Source organism: Gavialis gangeticus, unplaced genomic scaffold, assembly GCF_001723915.1.
Source record: "Gavialis gangeticus isolate Ggan-Ray unplaced genomic scaffold, GavGan_comp1, whole genome shotgun sequence".
Taxonomy (NCBI): domain Eukaryota; kingdom Metazoa; phylum Chordata; order Crocodylia; family Gavialidae; genus Gavialis; species Gavialis gangeticus.
In genome coordinates this window covers 49,221,513-49,240,604 of record NW_017729031.1, presented here as the reverse complement: position 1 = coordinate 49,240,604, position 19,092 = coordinate 49,221,513, and the positions used below count along the sequence as shown (strand labels likewise).

At 39.4% G+C, this 19,092-nt stretch overlaps 1 protein-coding gene across 6 annotated transcripts in view; it reads left to right on the top strand.

Annotated features, from left to right (window-relative positions):
* Positions 1-18,538, top strand: part of LOC109301517 (sodium channel protein type 1 subunit alpha) — a 231,210-nt gene extending 212,672 nt beyond the window's left edge. For all 6 annotated transcript variants that reach the window (XM_019522724.1, XM_019522727.1, XM_019522722.1 and 3 more), the window contains 6 exons: positions 1,461-1,742; positions 10,771-10,824; positions 11,146-11,283; positions 11,849-11,953; positions 14,538-14,808; positions 15,253-18,538. In XM_019522724.1, the coding sequence (XP_019378269.1) occupies positions 1,461-1,742; positions 10,771-10,824; positions 11,146-11,283; positions 11,849-11,953; positions 14,538-14,808; positions 15,253-16,430 (2,028 nt within the window). In that variant the 3' untranslated portion in view covers positions 16,431-18,538. The remainder of the gene's footprint in view (positions 1-1,460; positions 1,743-10,770; positions 10,825-11,145; positions 11,284-11,848; positions 11,954-14,537; positions 14,809-15,252) is intronic.
* The last annotated feature ends 554 nt before the right edge of the window (positions 18,539-19,092 follow it).

Below are 19,092 nucleotides of genomic sequence, written 5' to 3'. Positions count from 1 at the left end.
GAATTAGAATGACTGAGAAGCAGGTCATCAGTGGATATGTTATTTATTTCTTATAGTGCCCCTTTTAGTTTCAAATTATGGGACAAAGCCAAAAGTAAAAAGACATATCTAATAGTAAATGAGCAGATTCATTATCAGGTATATAGGAACACTGATCAGCTATGTGATTTTCAACCAGGGTGTAGGAGCACCCTGGATTGTCATAAGATCTTTTGAAGTGGGCAGCAGAAAGTGTGAGGAGATGAGTCAGGGGCGGGCAATTATTTTGGGCAGAGGGCCGCTTAATGAGTTTTGGCAAGCCATTGAGGGCCACATGACAGGCAGCCCAGGGCAGATAAATATTAATTTTCTAAATTTTTTAGGGGCCCCACGGGCCAGATAGAGTGGCTTGGTGGGCTGCATCTGACCCCCGGGCTGCATTTTACCCAACCCTGAAGTGGATAAGGGCAGGTTCAGGGTTTTCTTGTCTGTCTGGTCCCCTACCCCCACTGCCTGGCCCCTCTGCATGAAGGGTAATCACAGTAATAAATACTTTAGTTTTTGAAATGGGGTGCTGCTTGATTTACAAAAGTTATGGAGGGGTGTCTTGAGTCTAAAAAGATTGAAGATCATTGGCTTAGCTGTTCAACCAAGCGCAGTCCCCAAAATTGTTTGTAGCTTTGACAGACACATAACAGGCTCCAGGACATTAGGAAAAAAACGATCTGATTTCTGCTGTAAATTACTACTGTGACATCTTGCCTCCAGGGACTTGGACAGGCAATTAGCTAGAAATAAATTTTAAAATCCTGAATTTTCCCTTAATATTGCTTAGATAAATGAAGGGTATTAATGAATTAAACTCAATAAATGAAATAATAAGACTGGAGCTTGAAATAAACTATGTTGATTCAAATAAACACATGTTGCAAAACTGTCTTGCTTTCCTATACAAAGAAATTAATCTTTGTAGTTATTTGCATGGATCAATAAGGCAATAAAGATATGTATATGAATCTTGAATAATACCTTTAATGTAGATCATAGTTTTTAGAGATATCCTTGTTTTCTGTTTTAATTTCAAAGGTATATTTTTCAAATTTACGTGGTGCAAATTTTTTTTAAGTTTATATGACCTAATTTGTGGCATTTTAGATTATTTTAATTTTTTGTATTTATATTTAATACTTATCTCTTTTTTATAGAACACATGAACGTAAGTCTTCATCCTACCATCACCAGGTTTTCTATTCTTGTTTTTCATTTAGATATTTTAGTTTTTGTATTTTTTGTTCTTCCATTAAGCATGTGATAACTTTATGTATAAATTAGAGTAACACTATTGCCATTAATTTATTGCATTAACAGTATGAGCATTAGCTTTTAATAAAGGCTTAGACTGATAAAGCATTGATAAACCAGTATATATTCTGTAAATATTCTTATACTCTTTTCTTTTTCCCCCTGTATTTGTGTACCAGGTGGTTGTGAATGCCCTTTTAGGAGCAATTCCATCCATCATGAACGTGCTTCTCGTTTGTCTTATATTCTGGCTAATTTTCAGCATCATGGGAGTAAATCTGTTTGCTGGGAAGTTCTACTACTGTGTTAACACCACAACTGATGAAAGGTTTGAAGTCGAAGTAATCAACAATTATAGTCAGTGCCGGGAACTCATAGACGCCAATCAAAGTGCTCGATGGAAAAATGTGAAAGTAAACTTTGATAATGTAGGATTTGGGTATCTATCTTTACTTCAAGTAGTAAGTGATCACTCTTTATATATTTCTGATTGCTTACATGTGATAGTGAAAAGCATTTTTTCCAACTGTGTCTCACTTAAAAGAGAAATGCTTACCTGTTATTTTTTTCTGTAACTTAGTAATACCAGTACACTAAAGAATAATTCCTCTCTTTCACATTCGCCAGCAGATGGTAACTAGTAATAACAGGAGAAATGTTGTGTGGCCTCATATAGAGTAACTCCTAGTCCCTCCCTCTTTGTTCCTCTCAACCTCCCCCAAGCCTTCCAGCTTTGCAAATTTCCAGTCATAAGCTGGAATAGTACTATGCAACATGGACTATTTGGATGTTATAGTTTCTGAAAGGCAGAAATATATTTTGGTGTAACTAAGTTACAGAAAAAAATTCCCAGGTAAGAAATTCCCTTTCCAATTATTTGGCTGCCACCAGTGCAGACTTATGTGATCTGAGAAGTAATTCCTCAGTAAATTGAGAAGTAGGTAAAGCAGGAAAAAAAAATAGACTCATTTATAAAATCTCTCCCTGATGTTTCCATGCCAGCTAACAAATAGAAGTGCTTAGTACAAATAGAAGCAAAGAAGAAAGAGAGGAGAGGACACTTAATGCAAGAAGGACGTTACTAGTGGCACTCAAGTACAAGCTTGTCTCTGACAAAAGAAAACTGTGGTCTTACAGAGTTAGCAGTTTTGCTGTACTCTGGAAGATCTAGCAGCCTAATATGAAATTAACTGTAGCAAGAAAGATGTAGGGCTTTAATTTAACTGGGTTTTATGGAATATGCACCATTTATTTTTCTGATGCTGTTTTTTAGCTTCTGCACTCTCACTTTTTATTTTAAAAAAAAGCAGTCTCCAATTTTCTGGCTGTGAAGAAAATAATGAAAAAGCTTAAAAACATGAATTGAGCATAACCTGATATAGTCATGTTGACCTGTCTGTGGAGAGTCTAAACAGTAACTCAGAACTGTGAACTGCTGCATTCATCTAAGTAGGCTTGTGTCTAAAATGCACAACTACTGACATTTAAATTATGGCATGCATAACTGTTTTACTATGGATCACAGCATGGAAAAAGGAGAGGGACAAATATGTTATTAAAATATCACAATCTAGTGTAAGCACAAAATTTGATTTTGGTAGCACAAGTGTACTGAACTCAAGAGAGAGCCAACACACTATTCCCTTTTTTTATATATACAGCTGTTAGGGTAGCAAGAAGGAACAGAGTCTGGGGCCAGTATAAGCCCAACTTAGTTGAAGCCAATCTGGCAGAGCTCAGTAAGACATCCACCAAACCCTCACCAGCTCTCCTCGGGATCCCCAGCCAATAGGAATATGGTTTGTTCAGGAGTAAAGATAGGGCTAAGTTTATCCTTTTCTGGCTCTCTTGACTTCAGCTTCTCCTTCCACAAGAGCATCTCTGCAGACTCAAAAAGAAATCACAGTGCCAGTATGTATATGGCTTATATGTTTAAGCTACTCTTTTATGGGTTTTTTTCCCCTAAATTTTCCAAAAAGACTTCTTTAAACAAAAACTTAAATTCTTAAAATCATCCTGTGGCTCTGATCTAAAATCATAGGTATGAAATTACTTTCCTTATGGCTTAATCCAGTTATGCCCCTGGGCATACCCAAACCTCATGTGAGGGAGAGCCAGGCCTGAGGAAACCAGCAGAGCAGGCCTGATCATATTTTGAACATCTGTACCATGTACTGTGAGTAGTGCCTCATTTTTGAATTTCGGCAAGACAAAGCTCGAGTTGTGGGTGGAATTTGGCTGGTATGTCCACTTCTTTTTTCCAGTTGTGGTAAGCATAGAAGTGATCTCATATACCTGTGTTATATGTCACTCCTTGACCAAAGAGTGTTTCTCTAGACTGGACAGGGAGACATACACCTTTGCAGATGTGAGTGATAAATTGATAATGCTGATTTGTAAACCTAACAATGAGATCCTGTTAGTGGGAGGGAAGAAGGATTTTAAAAAGTGCCTAAAGGAGCTAGAAACTCAATTGTAGCTGACATTCAATGGGATTTGTGCTTCTATAAATGGAAGAGCATGATGTAGGACATGACTCAGGATGATAGCTTTTTAGGGCACACAGCTTCCTTAGTCAGAGCAGAGGTTATAAAAGCCATCTTCCAATTGATACAGAAAGAATATTAGATACAAAAATTAAGTCAGAATCCTGGGCAGGTGACTATGAAGCAACTGAGAGGAACAGATGAGTACTGATATTAATTGGGGAGTCTTTTAATATACTTGAAATAAAGTAAAGCTACTAGAAGAAATTGGTTATTTGGCTCGGGACCAAAGATAAACACTGAACCTAAGGAATCTAGATACAAAGATTTGGGTGTCAGTAGATATGCTGACTGTGTTTTCTGTGTAGACATGCAGTCTTAATACCTCCTCCAAAAGACCAGTGAAGTCATTCAAGTTTATTCTCTTGCTCCCAAAAAAGTGGATTTTCACTGTATTATTTCTGAGGTCAGTGTGTGCAGAGCAGGACTGGGTAGGTAGGAATCCGATGCACTGTTCTGCAGCACTCTGGGAAACACACAAAGTGTTTTAGGTCTCCTCCTAAGGAAAGCAGAGAAACTAAGTTATTCTTTCTTTGATGTCCATGAAATGAGACCCAGAGACAAAAATATTTTCTGTATGAACTATGTTGGCTCCTGATATGTGCCAAAAATGACTCCTGGGCAATATCAATTAGGACTTTGGTGATCAAACTGTAGGACAGATTTCCAAGGATCCTTTCTAGTCTGGGATTGGATTGAAGTGGAGTTTAAATGTTCGTCCTATGGAAGCTTTGAAGGTACCATTAGTTCAATATTTCTGTTTAGAAACGCTTTCTGTTTTATGATCCAGTCCAGCTTGTTTTGGTCTGTATGGATCTGCAGATTTGTCATCATTGTTTTTGTTCTGAACTTGTGTGAGGATTTTCTGTGACCCTGAAAAGAAGAAACAAAACAGAGACAGATCTGCTGGAAAAATTCCTTTTTCACATGCAGTTCTCATGCAGCAGTAAGTAGGGATGGAAAGGGAGGAGTGACATGACTCTTTCATAAGAGATATAAGCCTGGAGCCTAGTATTTGGAATTCCTCTGGTAAGTAAATCTTGGGTGGGAGAGATTTCTTTGGGCAAAATTTTGTAAGCCCAGGGTTAGATTCTAAAGTTAAGAGTTGATTATTTTTCCATAAAGTATATGAAAAGGAAAATAACAGAAGTTTTAGAAATGCGAGGTAAAAAATGTGGAAGATAAAACTAGGAGCTACCAGGCAGATTTAGACAGCTATAAAATGCCAACATTAAATTCATTAAAAATAATTTATTGTTGTATCTTACATTAAAGAATAAAATGAAAATGCTCATGAAATATTTTCCCATTTCTTAGCTTTTGTCTTAAAACAAGGCTTTCATAGTTTTTTTATTCCATTCAAATGTATCCCTACCTAAAGGTTTCTTAGGTTTCTTTGACTCTTTAGCCAAAACAGTTTGGATCAGGTTCTTTGAAACCAACTCCTTTGAAATCCATAGAGTTGCTCTGGATTTAAACCAGCATGACTGAGGAATCGGTTGTGATATACTAAGTACCCCAGTGATACTGAGCTGTGTCTTGCCTTTCATTGTAATCTTGCATTATTGCTTTACTCAAAAAAGAATGGAAATGGTTGATTTGGAAATGTGTAAACAAAGTTAATTTTTCCTGAAGAAAAAAAGATTATAGGCTAAATTCAGCCCTAACACAAGCAGGCATAAGTTTCCATTGACCTCAGTAAAGAGTCTTGAGTTTCTTTTATATGTATGAAAGTATTGCTTAGGCAATATAGAGCTGAAGTAGAACATTTCTGTAACTGAGCTGAGGCTTCCATTTTGGGAAGTGAAGAAGCCATGTTATTCTCACCTAACTTCTCAATTAATGTTAATAATTTCTTGTTACTATTTTTTTTCCTTATGACTCATGTGAAAGATTAATACAAATCTGAGCAATACAGCAAGGGAACATTTTGTACTGTAGAAAGAAATCAGCTCATAACTCAGTTAATTCTACTCTTTGTTGGGGTTTTCTAATATTTTTTTCCCTCCGATTCTTGAGGAGCATAAAATGTTCTAAAGTAATGAATGTTAAATTGAGTTAGTGTGATGAAAACAGGTGCTATTTTAGCTTTTTTTCCCTACAGAAAGGTAGCATTTAATGTCCAGAGTTTGTTTTTTTTATTCTCACACTCTGACCCTGTTCACACCCTCTATGGGCCTTCTTACATGGTAATTGTGGGTGTTTCTTGGAGCTCTTAATCCTTCGATTGTCTGCACATTAACACTTTAAAGTGATTATAAGCGCCCATTATGCATCTCAAAATTATGCCAGTCCCGGATAGGATTATCTCTGATTTGCTCTACCCAGCTCCCGTTCCATTAAGGTGTGGCCACTCCCCACAGACACATCACCCATGCTTAAATCCTCCAGTATCCCAGGATCTCTCACACCTCTGCCCATAGAGCAGGCATAGAAGCCTGTCCTGGCTCACCAGCCCCATAGTGGCAACTCACAGGTACAGCTCCTAGTTCTGCCTCTGCTTACCATGCAAGTTGCAGCTGGTAACAAGTGACAGGTGTGCAGGTGGGGGGCAGTCAGAGAAGGATTCTAGACTAGGCTGTGACTGCTCTAAACCCCCAGCTAATACAAACCTTGATTAACATTTGTGCACCTCACAGTGTAAGGTGTAACAGGCCCTATTACTACGATGTTGATTTACTGTAGTAGTAATGATACTGATATGGACTGTGAGGCCATGTCCACTAGGGCTGTATGAAGCTTCGGTTGCTGATTTGATTTGGAGGAGATTCGGCCTGATCTGGTGGCTGAATCTCTGAATCCGAATTGAATCAGGAGACCTATTAATCTGCCCGAATCAAACTGGGAGCCTCTGATTCTATTTGGAGAGATTCAATGATTCAGCCATAGACACAGCTTTATATGTTTTTTCTATATATCTCAAGATACCAGATGGCTCGTGAACGCTGAGATGGTGGGGCAGATGGAGTGTCCCACAGGAGCATCGGGGCAGTCCCCATCATGCTCGGCAGCAGACTTGGAAGTGGATCATAAGCACTTCCGGTTTACTTCTGGGTTCCCCACAGAGTGATTCATAGATTCATAGATTAAGGGTCGGAAGGGACCTAGTAGATCTTCTAGCCCGACCCCCCGCCAGGGCGGGAGAACAACAAAACACCCCAAAAAGAAAAACGGGACTCAAATGAGTCCAGCCAGGTAGGCATCCAGCCTCTTCTTAAAGACCCCCAGGGTAGGGGCCAGCACCACTTCCCTTGGAAGTTGGTTCCAGCTCCTAGCCGCCCTAACTGTGAAGTAGTTTTTGCGGATGTCCAATCTATACCTCCTCTCCATCAACTTGTGCCCATTACTCCTTGTTATGCCAGCGGGCGCTAGGGGAAACAGCGTCTCCCCCAAACCCTTCTGGTCCCCCCTAGTGAGTCTATAGACGGTCACCAGGTCCCCCCTCAGCCTTCTCTTGTGGAGGCTGAATAGGTTCAGGTCCCGCAGTCTCTCACTGTAGGGTCTGCCCTGTTGTCCCCGGATCATGCGGGTGGCCCTCCTCTGGACCCTCTCCATATTGTCCACATCCCTCTTGAAATGGGGCGCACAGAACTGGACACAATACTCCAGCTGTGGCCTGACCAGCGTCGCGTAGAGGGGGAGGATCACCTCCTTGGCTCTACTCAAGATGCACCTGTGGATGCACGACAAGGTCCGGTTAGCCCTGCCAACGATGACCTCGCATTGTCGGCCCATGTTCATCTTGGAGTCAATAATGACTCCAAGATCCCTTTCTGCCTCCATGCTCTCGAGTAAGGGACCCCCCCCCACTGCCTCCTGGCTCAGCAACTGGTGCCTCCTGGGTCTGGGGGGATACCCGGGGTCCCCCTGTGGCCAATCTTCTGGGTCAACCACCAAGCACATGGGCTGCCCCCCCGCCCCCACACACACTCCTGAGGGATGCTCCATCCCTCTCACCATCTCAACGTTTGCGAGCCACACCTGGTACCTCAAGGTATGTAGAAAAAACATATAAAGCTGTGTCTATGGCTGAATTGCTGTTTCTCTGAATCACAATCGAGTGTTCAGATTTGGATTTGACCAAATGAAACTGGGACAGTGATCTGAATCAGTGAATCAAATCACTGTCCCCTGAATTGGGCTGAATTTGAAACAAATATGGCCCACTTCGTACACCCCTAGTGTCCACACAAGTGTGAACATATGTTTCCCTGGGGATAAGAAGCAGAAGCACACTTTGTGCTGCTGCTACTTGTCCCTGGGAAATGCCTATGCCAGGTGCTCTCTGGCGAACAGCAGGTTACCTTTGGTATGATAGGGGAGGCTGGGGCCAGAACTGGGGTGGCCCCAGAACCTTACCTGGGCTTCTAGGGCTGTAGCAGCAGTGATCCCATTGCTCAGAGACTGGCCAGCAGTTGGAGTGTGGCTTCTGCTGGCTAGACTCTGGTTTTGGGCAGCGCATACTGCTCCCATGTGCCCCGTTCCACCTTTTTTTTTTTTTTTGCACAGGTGTTTTTGATCCTGAGATTTCCCACGGCCAAAAAACCCACACCACACTGCTACCTTGCAGTGGAAAGAACAGCTGAATGTGGAGTGTGTGCATTTGGAATGTGCAGCATGCACATACTGCATGACCATGTTCATCTGGATATGGCGTAAACGTCCAGGATTTTTTAAAATATTGTTTTAAAATTGGGTCCTTTATTGGAAGATTAGGAATGTGACAAGATTAATTTTAATATTGTAATTTTAGCCTTTTTCTCTTCCCTGAAATTAATCCAGGTTAATGTGAAATACGACTGCATGCATAATGGAAAAAATAATAATTTCACTCTGCCTGGGAGATCATGAGTGGTGATTCAAGCAGCATGTGTCTGGATCAAAAGAAATAAAAGACATCTTTTGGAGGGACTCCTTTAACCCCTGCAGCTTGTACCTGATGCAAAAATATGCCTGCTTAACAGACTGAGCAGATGGGTCATATTATGGGCACCCTGCTGCTTTCCAACTCTATATTGCCTAAGATGGCAAATTTGATTTTCAGCTGGTCATGTTGACTTTAAAATCTCAAGCCAATTCACAGACCTTCATGTGTCTTTTATTCATGGGTAACTGCCTTCTAACACAGCCTGACACTTAAGGGTTTCACCACCATGCCATAAATTGTTAGTGTGATTGAATCTTATTGTGTGAAGGTATCAAACTTGCTCTACTTGAATGTATATGCAGGAAAATCCTGCATATCTGAAATTTCAGAGGTGTTTTCTGTTTTAAACTTGAATGGTCTATAGGGACCTTTTATTTTTTGAAAACATTCCACTTTTTATCTTCTGTCAATGTTATGATGTTTTCAACTGTATTGTACTTTATATGCTGCACGGGCAGAGTTTGTTTTTCTGACAACTGCACAGTAAGCTTCAGGGAACTGGAGATGTCATTAATCATTGAAGAGGTCTTGCCCATTCTGAGTTTGGATCTGTATATATTCTCTTTTTTGGCAGGAATATGAAGGAACCAAAATTCCTGAAGCCTTGTAGAGCCAAGTGATAATAGGTGGAACAAAAGGGATGCAGAACTATCTCAGTCTTTCATTTCTTCTTTGTTCATGTTTTAATGAAATCTCAGTGCTTTGATTTCTGGAGATGTGCTTTGTAATCCATGATGGCTCTGATAGAGAACAACTGTTGAATGAACAATATCATTCTTTTGTAAAACACCATCTGAAGCCCATCCTCATCTCTTTGTGAGGTTTTACAGCACACACAGATATGGATTAGAAAAAAGGAAGAAATCCAGAGAAAGCTGCCACATACTGGGGTGTGTCTACAAAGGCAATTAATGTGAAGTGATAAACTCAGGAGCAATAAATTCTGGTGTTTATTGCCATTTGAATGTGTGCCCAGGACTGCGGCACATTGAGTTGGGTCAGAGAAGCCCCAGCAGGCAGAGGGCCCCAAGGGGTCAGCCTGCCAGCCTGGGGCTGCTCCCCTCAGCTCAACGTGTTGTAGGGGGGATGGATGGGGCATGAGGGTCCTTCAGCACGGAGTTAGCTGGCAGGCAGCCCCTGCAGTGAAGCACCCTCATGCCCCAGCCAGCTGGGGCAGTGTCTACACATGTGCTGCTGCAGTTTACTCCACAGCAGGATAGTACTCATAAATACAAGTAAATGCAAGTACTATCCTTCTGTGGAGTAAGGGGGGTGCATGTGTAGGCATTGACTGTGCAGCTAATTAATCTACTGTGCAGTAAACTTCTAGTATAGATGCACCCAGTGTGTACCTTAAAATTTGTCTTTTATGGTAGAGATACTCTTTTCTTCTTAGTATTTCCCAGAAAAAAACTATGTATAAGAGAACTTACCTGTCTCAAAACAGTGAAAATATAACTATGATAAAAACAAAACCACTGAATCAGGAAGAATAATTTTTGACCATTGAAAATGTAACAGTCAAACTGGGAATTAGAGATAGGGAAAGATTTAGGTCTTTGGAGCTCATAAAAAATCATTTATTCTGTCTGGTTGCCACCTTTCTTACTGATAGGACAGGCAGGATTACTCATCAGTCTTCATTGGTGGCAATTGACTTAAGATGGCTGTTTCTCAGTATTTCTCAGTTATATGTAGCTTTACATCTCAATTTGTTGAGCATTTATTCCATTACATGGATATTATATGCTATCATTTGTAATAGATGATTAGGAATTATATATTAGCTCGTTATACTCCTTGCTTTAAATGTCACTGCTCAAAGATAGACAAAATAATAAGGTAAACAGCGACTTAACTGAGTAATTTGAAATATAAAACTTGCAATTTAAGTTATACAAAGATTCCTGGTACCATGTTTACTTGCTGAAAATAATTCAATTAAAAGTTGGCTTCTAGCTGTATTCCTGAATCTGTATTTTACACAGATGTTAAGCTAATGTATCCTCCTTACAGGCTACATTTAAAGGATGGATGGACATTATGTATGCAGCTGTTGATTCAAGAAACGTAAGTATTATACATATACTAAAGTCTTTTTATGTACAAACTCTGAAGTCTATGCTAAAATAAAATTCATATATAAAATGAATGAAACAAAAAATGAATGCCTCAATATGACTAAAAATTCTGCTAAAACAAATTATTGTAAAATGATAGTAAAACTTCCATTAAGCTAAAGCAGAATAAAAGTACATTAATTTAAACAGAAAACATTGTGATACTATCTCAGGGCAGATGTATTAGAGCCTTTTGTCCTGAGTTGCTGCTTGTCAGTTAGTGTTGACATGAAATGATAGTACTGATATTTTGCAATGTATTTATTTCTAGGTATTGGACCAACCTAAGTATGAAGACAACCTATACATGTATCTTTATTTCGTCATTTTTATCATTTTTGGGTCATTTTTCACCCTGAATCTGTTCATTGGTGTCATCATTGATAACTTCAACCAGCAAAAAAAGAAGATAAGTATTTCCTCTCTGTTATAAAAGTAATATTACTTTTTTACAATTGTAATATATGAGAATGTGGCATGCACTAGATAGAATGCATTAAATGATTACTGAAAAAGAAAAATCCCCATTACCAAAAATAAGGTCTACCTTGTATAGAAGGGTGGGGACTGGCTCAGACAGAAATATTACAAGTGTCTACCAGTTACTGGTTGAACCCTTTCTGTCTCAAAGATGGCTAAACTTCTTGTGGAAGATGCTGTGACCATAAAAAAACCACAGAATTTGATAATCTGCTTAACACGATATTTATATCTTGTCTAAGATATTCTGAATTCCTAAACTAAAATCTAATTATCTTAAGGGTTAATTAGACCCATTCTTTGATATTCAGCTCATGGCCATTTGTCTCCTTTGATCCCCTGTTCAAGAATGCATTTAAAATCTGTTTCCATAATAAAATATAAAAGCAAGCTTTTGTTTCCTTTTAGTCATGTTCCTCTTACAAACGTGAATAAAGTTTTGAAAGACTATGCCTTTAAAATGGTTATAACCAGTTTTGATTTCATTCCTTTACTTTGGAGGTCAAGACATCTTTATGACAGAAGAACAGAAGAAATACTACAATGCAATGAAAAAACTGGGATCCAAAAAACCACAGAAACCTATTCCACGACCAGGGGTAAAAATGTATATGTTAATTTGTCCAAGCACTAGCATAACATGGGGTGGGCAAACAGGGCACATGTCCTAGGTACTGCCTATGGGTGGGGTGCCAGAAGGACAGGGAGGTAATGGTTCATCCTACCACCTCTCGCTCTACCTACACAGAGGTTTCCAGGAAGTACCTGACACAGGTAATGTGTGTAGTGGAATTCTGGGAATTGTAGTTTTGTAGAGCAGCAGTGGAGTTTGCTTCCGGGGGGTAGGGAGAGGGCAGGGGAAGAACTCACCTCCATATTTCACTACTGAAAACTGCATTTTTTGCCCCATCAACATGAGCTTTGGTGGCAAAAAATGGGGAGTAATTTCCCCATTGGCAGCACTGACTTCCACTGACACTTTAGAGAACTACAGTTCCCAGAGCATCTTGTACTCCATGACACACATTGGTTGGCCATGCTCCTGCCCACTGCCTTGTGCTGAAACCAGAACAGGGGTGTGAAGGGTGAGAGGACTGCTCTCAGAGCATTCTTTGAACATTATGCCTCCATAACCAAGCAACCAGAGTGAAAATCTTGTACATTTTTAGGCATATTTCATCTATAAAAAACTAATGTACACGTTGCCTTTAAGCAGTATATCAGTAAGCAACATGGAAAATTAGCATGGAATGAAAGGAACTGTTTTCACTGTAGGAAAAATCTGTTTATTTATCAATAAAAGACACGTACATGTTTTGGCAGAAATTTTCATATGCCTAATGAACATATATGCCCAAGTCTCTCTAAAATTCAATGGAGATTGGATGCCCAAATTCTTGAAGGCCTTTTGAAAACCTAATATTGTATTATTGTATTTGGTCGCTACTAAAGCAACCAAAACGCTGGCCTGCATCCATAGATGCTTCTCAAGCAAATCCCGGGACGTCATTCTCCCCCTGTACTCGGCCTTGGTGAGGCCGCAGCTGGAGTACTGCATCTAGTTTTGGGCTCCACAATTCAAAAAGGATGTGGAGAAGCTTGACAGAGTCCAGAGAAGAGCCACGCGCATGATCAGAGGTCAGGAAAGTAGACCTTACGACGACAGGCTAAGAGCCATGGAGCTCTTTAGCCTGGAAAAGTGCAGGCTCAGGGGTGACCTGATGGCCACCTATAAGTTTATCAGGGGTGACCACCAGGATCTGGGGGAACGTTTGTTCACCAGAGAGCCCCAAGGGATGATGAGGTCGAATGGTCATAAACTACTACAAGACCATTTCAGGCTTGACATAAGGAAGAATTTCTTTACTGTCCGAGCCCCCAAGGTCTGGAACAGCCTGCCAACGGAGGTGGTTCAAGCACCTACATTGAACACCTTCAAGAGCAAATTGGATGCTTACCTTGCTGGGATCCTATGACCCCAGCTGACTTCCTGCCGTTTGGGCAGGGGGCTGGACTCGATGATCTTCTGAGGTCCCTTCCAGCCCTAATGTCTATGAAATCTATGAAATTACGGCATATTACAGGTAGAACTGACAGAAACCCATCTAGTTAAATTTACCTAGCACTTCCCATCATAGTGTCCAGACTGCAGTTGCTTTTGTAACAGCCAACTGTCATTTAGGTCAGAATTTCTGCTTGCAGGCTAATTTTTTTTCTGGAAAGTTCAGTAAAAAAGAATAAAAGATATCTAGAACTTGGAGGACAATCAAGAAATATGCCACAGTTAAATAAATGGTCCAGAGTCCTGCCACTACCTCTAATAGGGCACCAGGACAGTAGCAACTTTTTTGCCGCATTCCTAGTTTGGTGGGAATCTATCTGGCAATCCTCTGATGCCTGAGACAGCAGTGGACCGAGAGCAGTACTCAGACCACAGTGCTCTCCAGGAGGCTGACAGTCTGCCCAGTCCCCCTTCCCTGGAATGGGTGAAGGCAGGCTCTTAGGCTGCCCATACACGAACTTTAGTTAAAGCACCCCATGGCCATTTTGAAACAATGTGATGGTGAGGTGATGCTAATTCTAATTAAAATGTGAAGCAGAGTTGATTAATTGACTCTGCTCTGACACGTTCCAATTATAAAACTAAAAAGCATGTCTGCAGGTATTCTTAGTGATTGAGCTCAGTGATGGGCTCCCTAGGGGTTGGAAAAACAAAAGACCAGTCTACTAACACTCTCTGGCTGGACAGCATGCATTCATGTGACTCTGTAGCACTTCTGGCAGGGGCTCTGAATGTGTGTATACCCCTGTGGCACTCCAATTTTTATAGTGCTAACAGTGCTTGGGCACTTGCAGTGCTATGCATTAACTTGTGTTTAAGGCCTAAGGTAGTGAAGTGAGACTCACTAGAGCTGGATTCTAGTCTATGTCCTGCCTTGGACATCTCTGAGATGGACAAGAATCACAATGCGTACATTTATTGGGACTGACTTAAGTTGTCATATTTGTATTATTATTTGATAAGGCTGAACTTTTTATGGAAATGTTATCTGATGAATTATAAAGAGATTACCTTTATGAATAAATTAACTTTCTTTCAATATAATATAAAAAAGAAAAAAAAGTCAAGGTGTGTATTACATGGTTCTCTCTCTTTTTTTTTGTCTGTTTTTCTATTCCCAGAACAAGTTCCAAGGTGTGGTCTTTGATTTTGTGACTCAACAAGTATTTGATATCAGCATCATGATTCTTATCTGCCTTAATATGGTCACCATGATGGTAGAAACAGATGATCAGAGTAAAGAGATGGAAAATATTTTACAGAGGATTAACCTAGTGTTTATTGTCCTTTTTACTGGAGAATGTGTCCTGAAAATGATCTCACTCCGCTATTACTACTTCACCATAGGATGGAATATTTTTGATTTTGTAGTTGTCATTCTCTCCATAGTTGGTAAGAAACACTTATATTCAAAAAGCAACATAATGATTGGAAGAACAAATGCTGGTTTTAAAACTGGTAGTCTTTTTCTATTATTTAACAATAACAATTTAGAAGATCAGACATTCACTTTACTTCCACTTCCAAAATTTACAGTAAATGAGCACACAATAGAGAACTGTAATAATGCATTATTGTATCAGAGGTAAAAATAACCATCTCTTAATGCTACAGTGTGTTAATATCAACTTCTTTTATGAAAAAGTACTGCAAAAAGAGCCAAAATGAAAATAGGACCTATGTTATGCCTTTTCTCAGATCCCTTTAAGAAAACCTTAAAATATACCCCCTCACCATTCAAAATCTAAGGATGTATTAGGTCTGTCCTAATTTAAATTGTTGTTAAATATTATCCCCTTACAAAGGTGTTTTTCCATCTGTTTGTTTGTTTTACAGGTATGTTTCTATCTGAGTTGATTGAAAAATATTTTGTGTCCCCCACCTTGTTCAGAGTCATCCGACTCGCCAGAATAGGTCGAATCCTGCGACTCATTAAAGGGGCTAAAGGGATCCGCACTCTGCTCTTTGCTTTGATGATGTCTCTTCCTGCTTTGTTTAACATTGGCCTCCTGCTCTTCCTGGTTATGTTTATCTATGCCATATTTGGAATGTCCAACTTTGCCTATGTTAAGAGGGAAGCTGGGATTGATGACATGTTCAACTTCGAAACTTTTGGCAACAGCATGATCTGCCTATTTCAGATTACCACATCTGCTGGTTGGGATGGCTTGTTAGCACCAATTCTTAACAGTGGGGAACCAGACTGTGACCCATATAGAGTTCACCCTGGAAGCTCTGTTAAAGGAGACTGTGGTAACCCTTCCGTTGGGATTTTCTTTTTTGTCAGTTACATTATCATATCATTTCTAGTTGTAGTAAACATGTATATTGCTGTGATTTTGGAGAACTTTGGTGTTGCAACTGAAGAAAGTGCTGAACCTTTAAGTGAGGATGACTTTGAGATGTTCTATGAGGTTTGGGAAAAGTTTGATCCAGATGCAACTCAATTCATGGAATTTGAGAAGCTATCTGAGTTTGCAGCTGCACTTGAGCCTCCTCTTCATTTACCAAAGCCCAACAAAGTCCAGCTTATTGCAATGGATATGCCCATGGTTAGTGGTGACAGAATTCATTGCCTGGACATCTTGTTTGCTTTTACAAAGCGTGTTTTGGGTGAAAGTGGGGAGATGGATGCACTTCGAATACAAATGGAAGATCGGTTTATGGCAGCCAATCCTTCCAAAGCCTCCTACGAACCAATTACAACCACATTAAAACGTAAACAGGAAGAAGTATCTGCTACCATTATTCAGCGTGCTTTCAGACGTCACCTTTTAAAACAAACAGTAAAACAGGCTTCATTTATATATAACAAAAATAAAAATGAAGGAGGGGCTGGTCTGTGTATTAAAGATGAAATTCTCATTGACAAGTTGAATGAAAACTCATTTACAGAGAAAACAGACATGACCACCTCAACAGCTATTTGTCCACCTTCTTATGATCGTGTGACAAGGCCAGTCAAAGAAAAATATGAACATGAAGACAAAGACGTCCAGGAGAAGAAAAAGTAAAATGCAAGCAAAAAATCTGTTTGTCTGAAAAACTGTTTACAACCTGTGAAGGTGTGGTGGATTTGTGTCAACAGGACTCCCGTAGGAGGTCTATGCCAAACAGACAGTTTTTACGAATAAACTGTATACTTAAGGTCAGTGCCTATAACAAGACAGTGGCCCCTTGTCAGTAAACTGTGACTGTAATATAGGGAAACAACTTTGACAGGTGGTTACTGTTACTACCAGCTGACACTGCTGAAAAGGAGAGAAAAAATGGCTACTCAGACTGTAGGGACCAGTTAAAAGGGGTGCAAACCAATAAATTCTGTGTGTTTAGCATAAAAACTTAGTACAGTAACTGTATCCACTGTTTGCATTTCAACTGCCACATTTGTCATATTTTTACAAAATCTATGTTGGTGGATTCATCTTTTTTTTATTCATATGTTGTTTATTATATGTGACTATTTTTGTAAATGGGGTTTGTGTTGGGGTAGGGGGTTAAGTACTACTTTACAGGTATGAGGACCAGGTGTTCTAGTATATGACTCTCTAATATACACACAGAAATGATTTGCATGAAGGCATGCTGCATGAAAAACATTAAGTCACAAAGAATAAGATTTTTAACTTCTTGGTGTTTCTGGGAGGGAGTAATACATTTTGAGGTGCTTAATTAATGTATTCATGTTATGTCACATCCAAACAAGTCTTTATATGCCTGTAAAGTCCCCTGTAATCCACAAGAACAGAACGGATGGATATTTTTTTACACAGACCATTAAATCTCAGCAAGTGCAAACTTCTTTCTAAGGTCTGAAGTCATAGATTTTGTCTCTTTGTCAGATGTTTTTTCTGTATAAAAATATTACATGAATCTGCCCTAGAACATAAATTGACCAAAAAAGAACCCTTTATCGAGTTGTTCTGCTTTATCCTGCAGTATTGTTTAGCCATCTTCAGCTCTCAGTAAGGTTGACATTGTATGTTTAATGAAAAGCTCTCTGTTCTGTAAATAGCAATTTTTAACATGTGGTGCATGTTTGAGCAAACCAGTAATGATCTAAGCACATTTATTGCATCAAATATGTACCACAATACATGTAGTGTGCAATCTTTCAACAGGTAAAATTATGTATTCTCTACCATTATAGATAGTTTGGATGCTATCAATGCATGTTTATATTGCCTATGCTGCTGCTGTTTTGACTGTCCAGAATTCTCAAATATGGGAAGCCATACGTCAGAGGTAATGTGAAACAAACTGTTCAACAAAACCTCATTCCTTCATATCATTAAGCAATAGTTTGCAGCTATTTATGACCTTTTTTTGTTTTACATTTTTAAATTTTATGTGAAAAGCATAGTGTATAGCCAGACTGTACAGACACATTGCAAACTGCTAAACCTGTTGAAAATAATGTGGTTAGAATTTTATAAGCAAATATAAATACTGTAAAAATCATTTTATTTTATTTTTCAGCATTATGTACATAAAATAAGAAATGAATTTTATCTTCAGGTTGAAATCACAGCCACTTTTGTTACTTTCTGTCCATAGTAATTTTTTGTGGAAGAACTTCAGAGAATAAGAAATGAAAAAGAGAACGGGTAGTTGTAGGGGTTTTTTTAATTTATATTTGCAAACATTTCAGTTTGCAATAATATAATAGCTTCTGCTAAATCCATTCAGAATTCGCTTGCTTCCAGAAATCTTTTTTTTTGGAATTGGAAGAGGATGTAGGATGTAAAGTTTTGTTTGAATTTCTAGCAGTGCCTACATCAGAAGCTTTAAGATAAAATTTTTCTTTCACAGATTCCTTAATCTTTTATTTAAATAGATCCTTTTATTCATATTAATTCATGCGTCATTAGAAATGCTATAAATATTAATCCAGGGTCCACAATATTTTTTCACGAAAAAAGTAGCAAAATTGTATAATCAAACACATCAGGACATTTTATGTTTCTTACACAGGAATATTAAATATAGACTTCTTTTATTAAAACTATTGACTTATACTGTATTAGTGAACTGCATGCAGGAAAATGCTACTATTACCCTAACTGATGCTAAACAACATTACTAATGCGCCAAAATAATAAAAATTACATTTTTTATTGTATGGTTTTCGCTGTCTGTTTTTATTAGCTAAAACAAATGTAAAATAAAATGTTCTGAAGCATAAAGTTCTGATCCTACAAAACTTAACAGATGGCCATACTGCTTTATTATCAGTAAAAATCTACTGCTATCACAAAAGGACAACAAATGGTTTGTATTTAGGGTGATCCCTCCCATAGGCGACTGGTGCCATTTTAGTGCAGGGGGGGGAGGTGGGGGGTACATGTCCTCCCCGGTGACCACTTAGCAACTGGGAGGGATTCTCCCATGGCTAAATCTGCCAAATGGGAGTGGGGGGTCTCCCCTCAGCCAATCTTGCTGACAGTGGGGGTCCCCCCTTGGCCAATCTTGCTGATCGAGGGGGAGAAGTGTGGAAGTGCAGCTGGTCAGGGGGTGCACCAATGCTCCCCCTATGCATGACCACTGACCCCTCCCTTCTCTAATTGGGTGGGACAGACCTGAAATATAAAGATCAAGTCCAGCTCTGGGCTGAATGACTCTGGGACAGCATTTGTTCTGGATTACCCACGACAACTATCATCCCAGTATCATGTG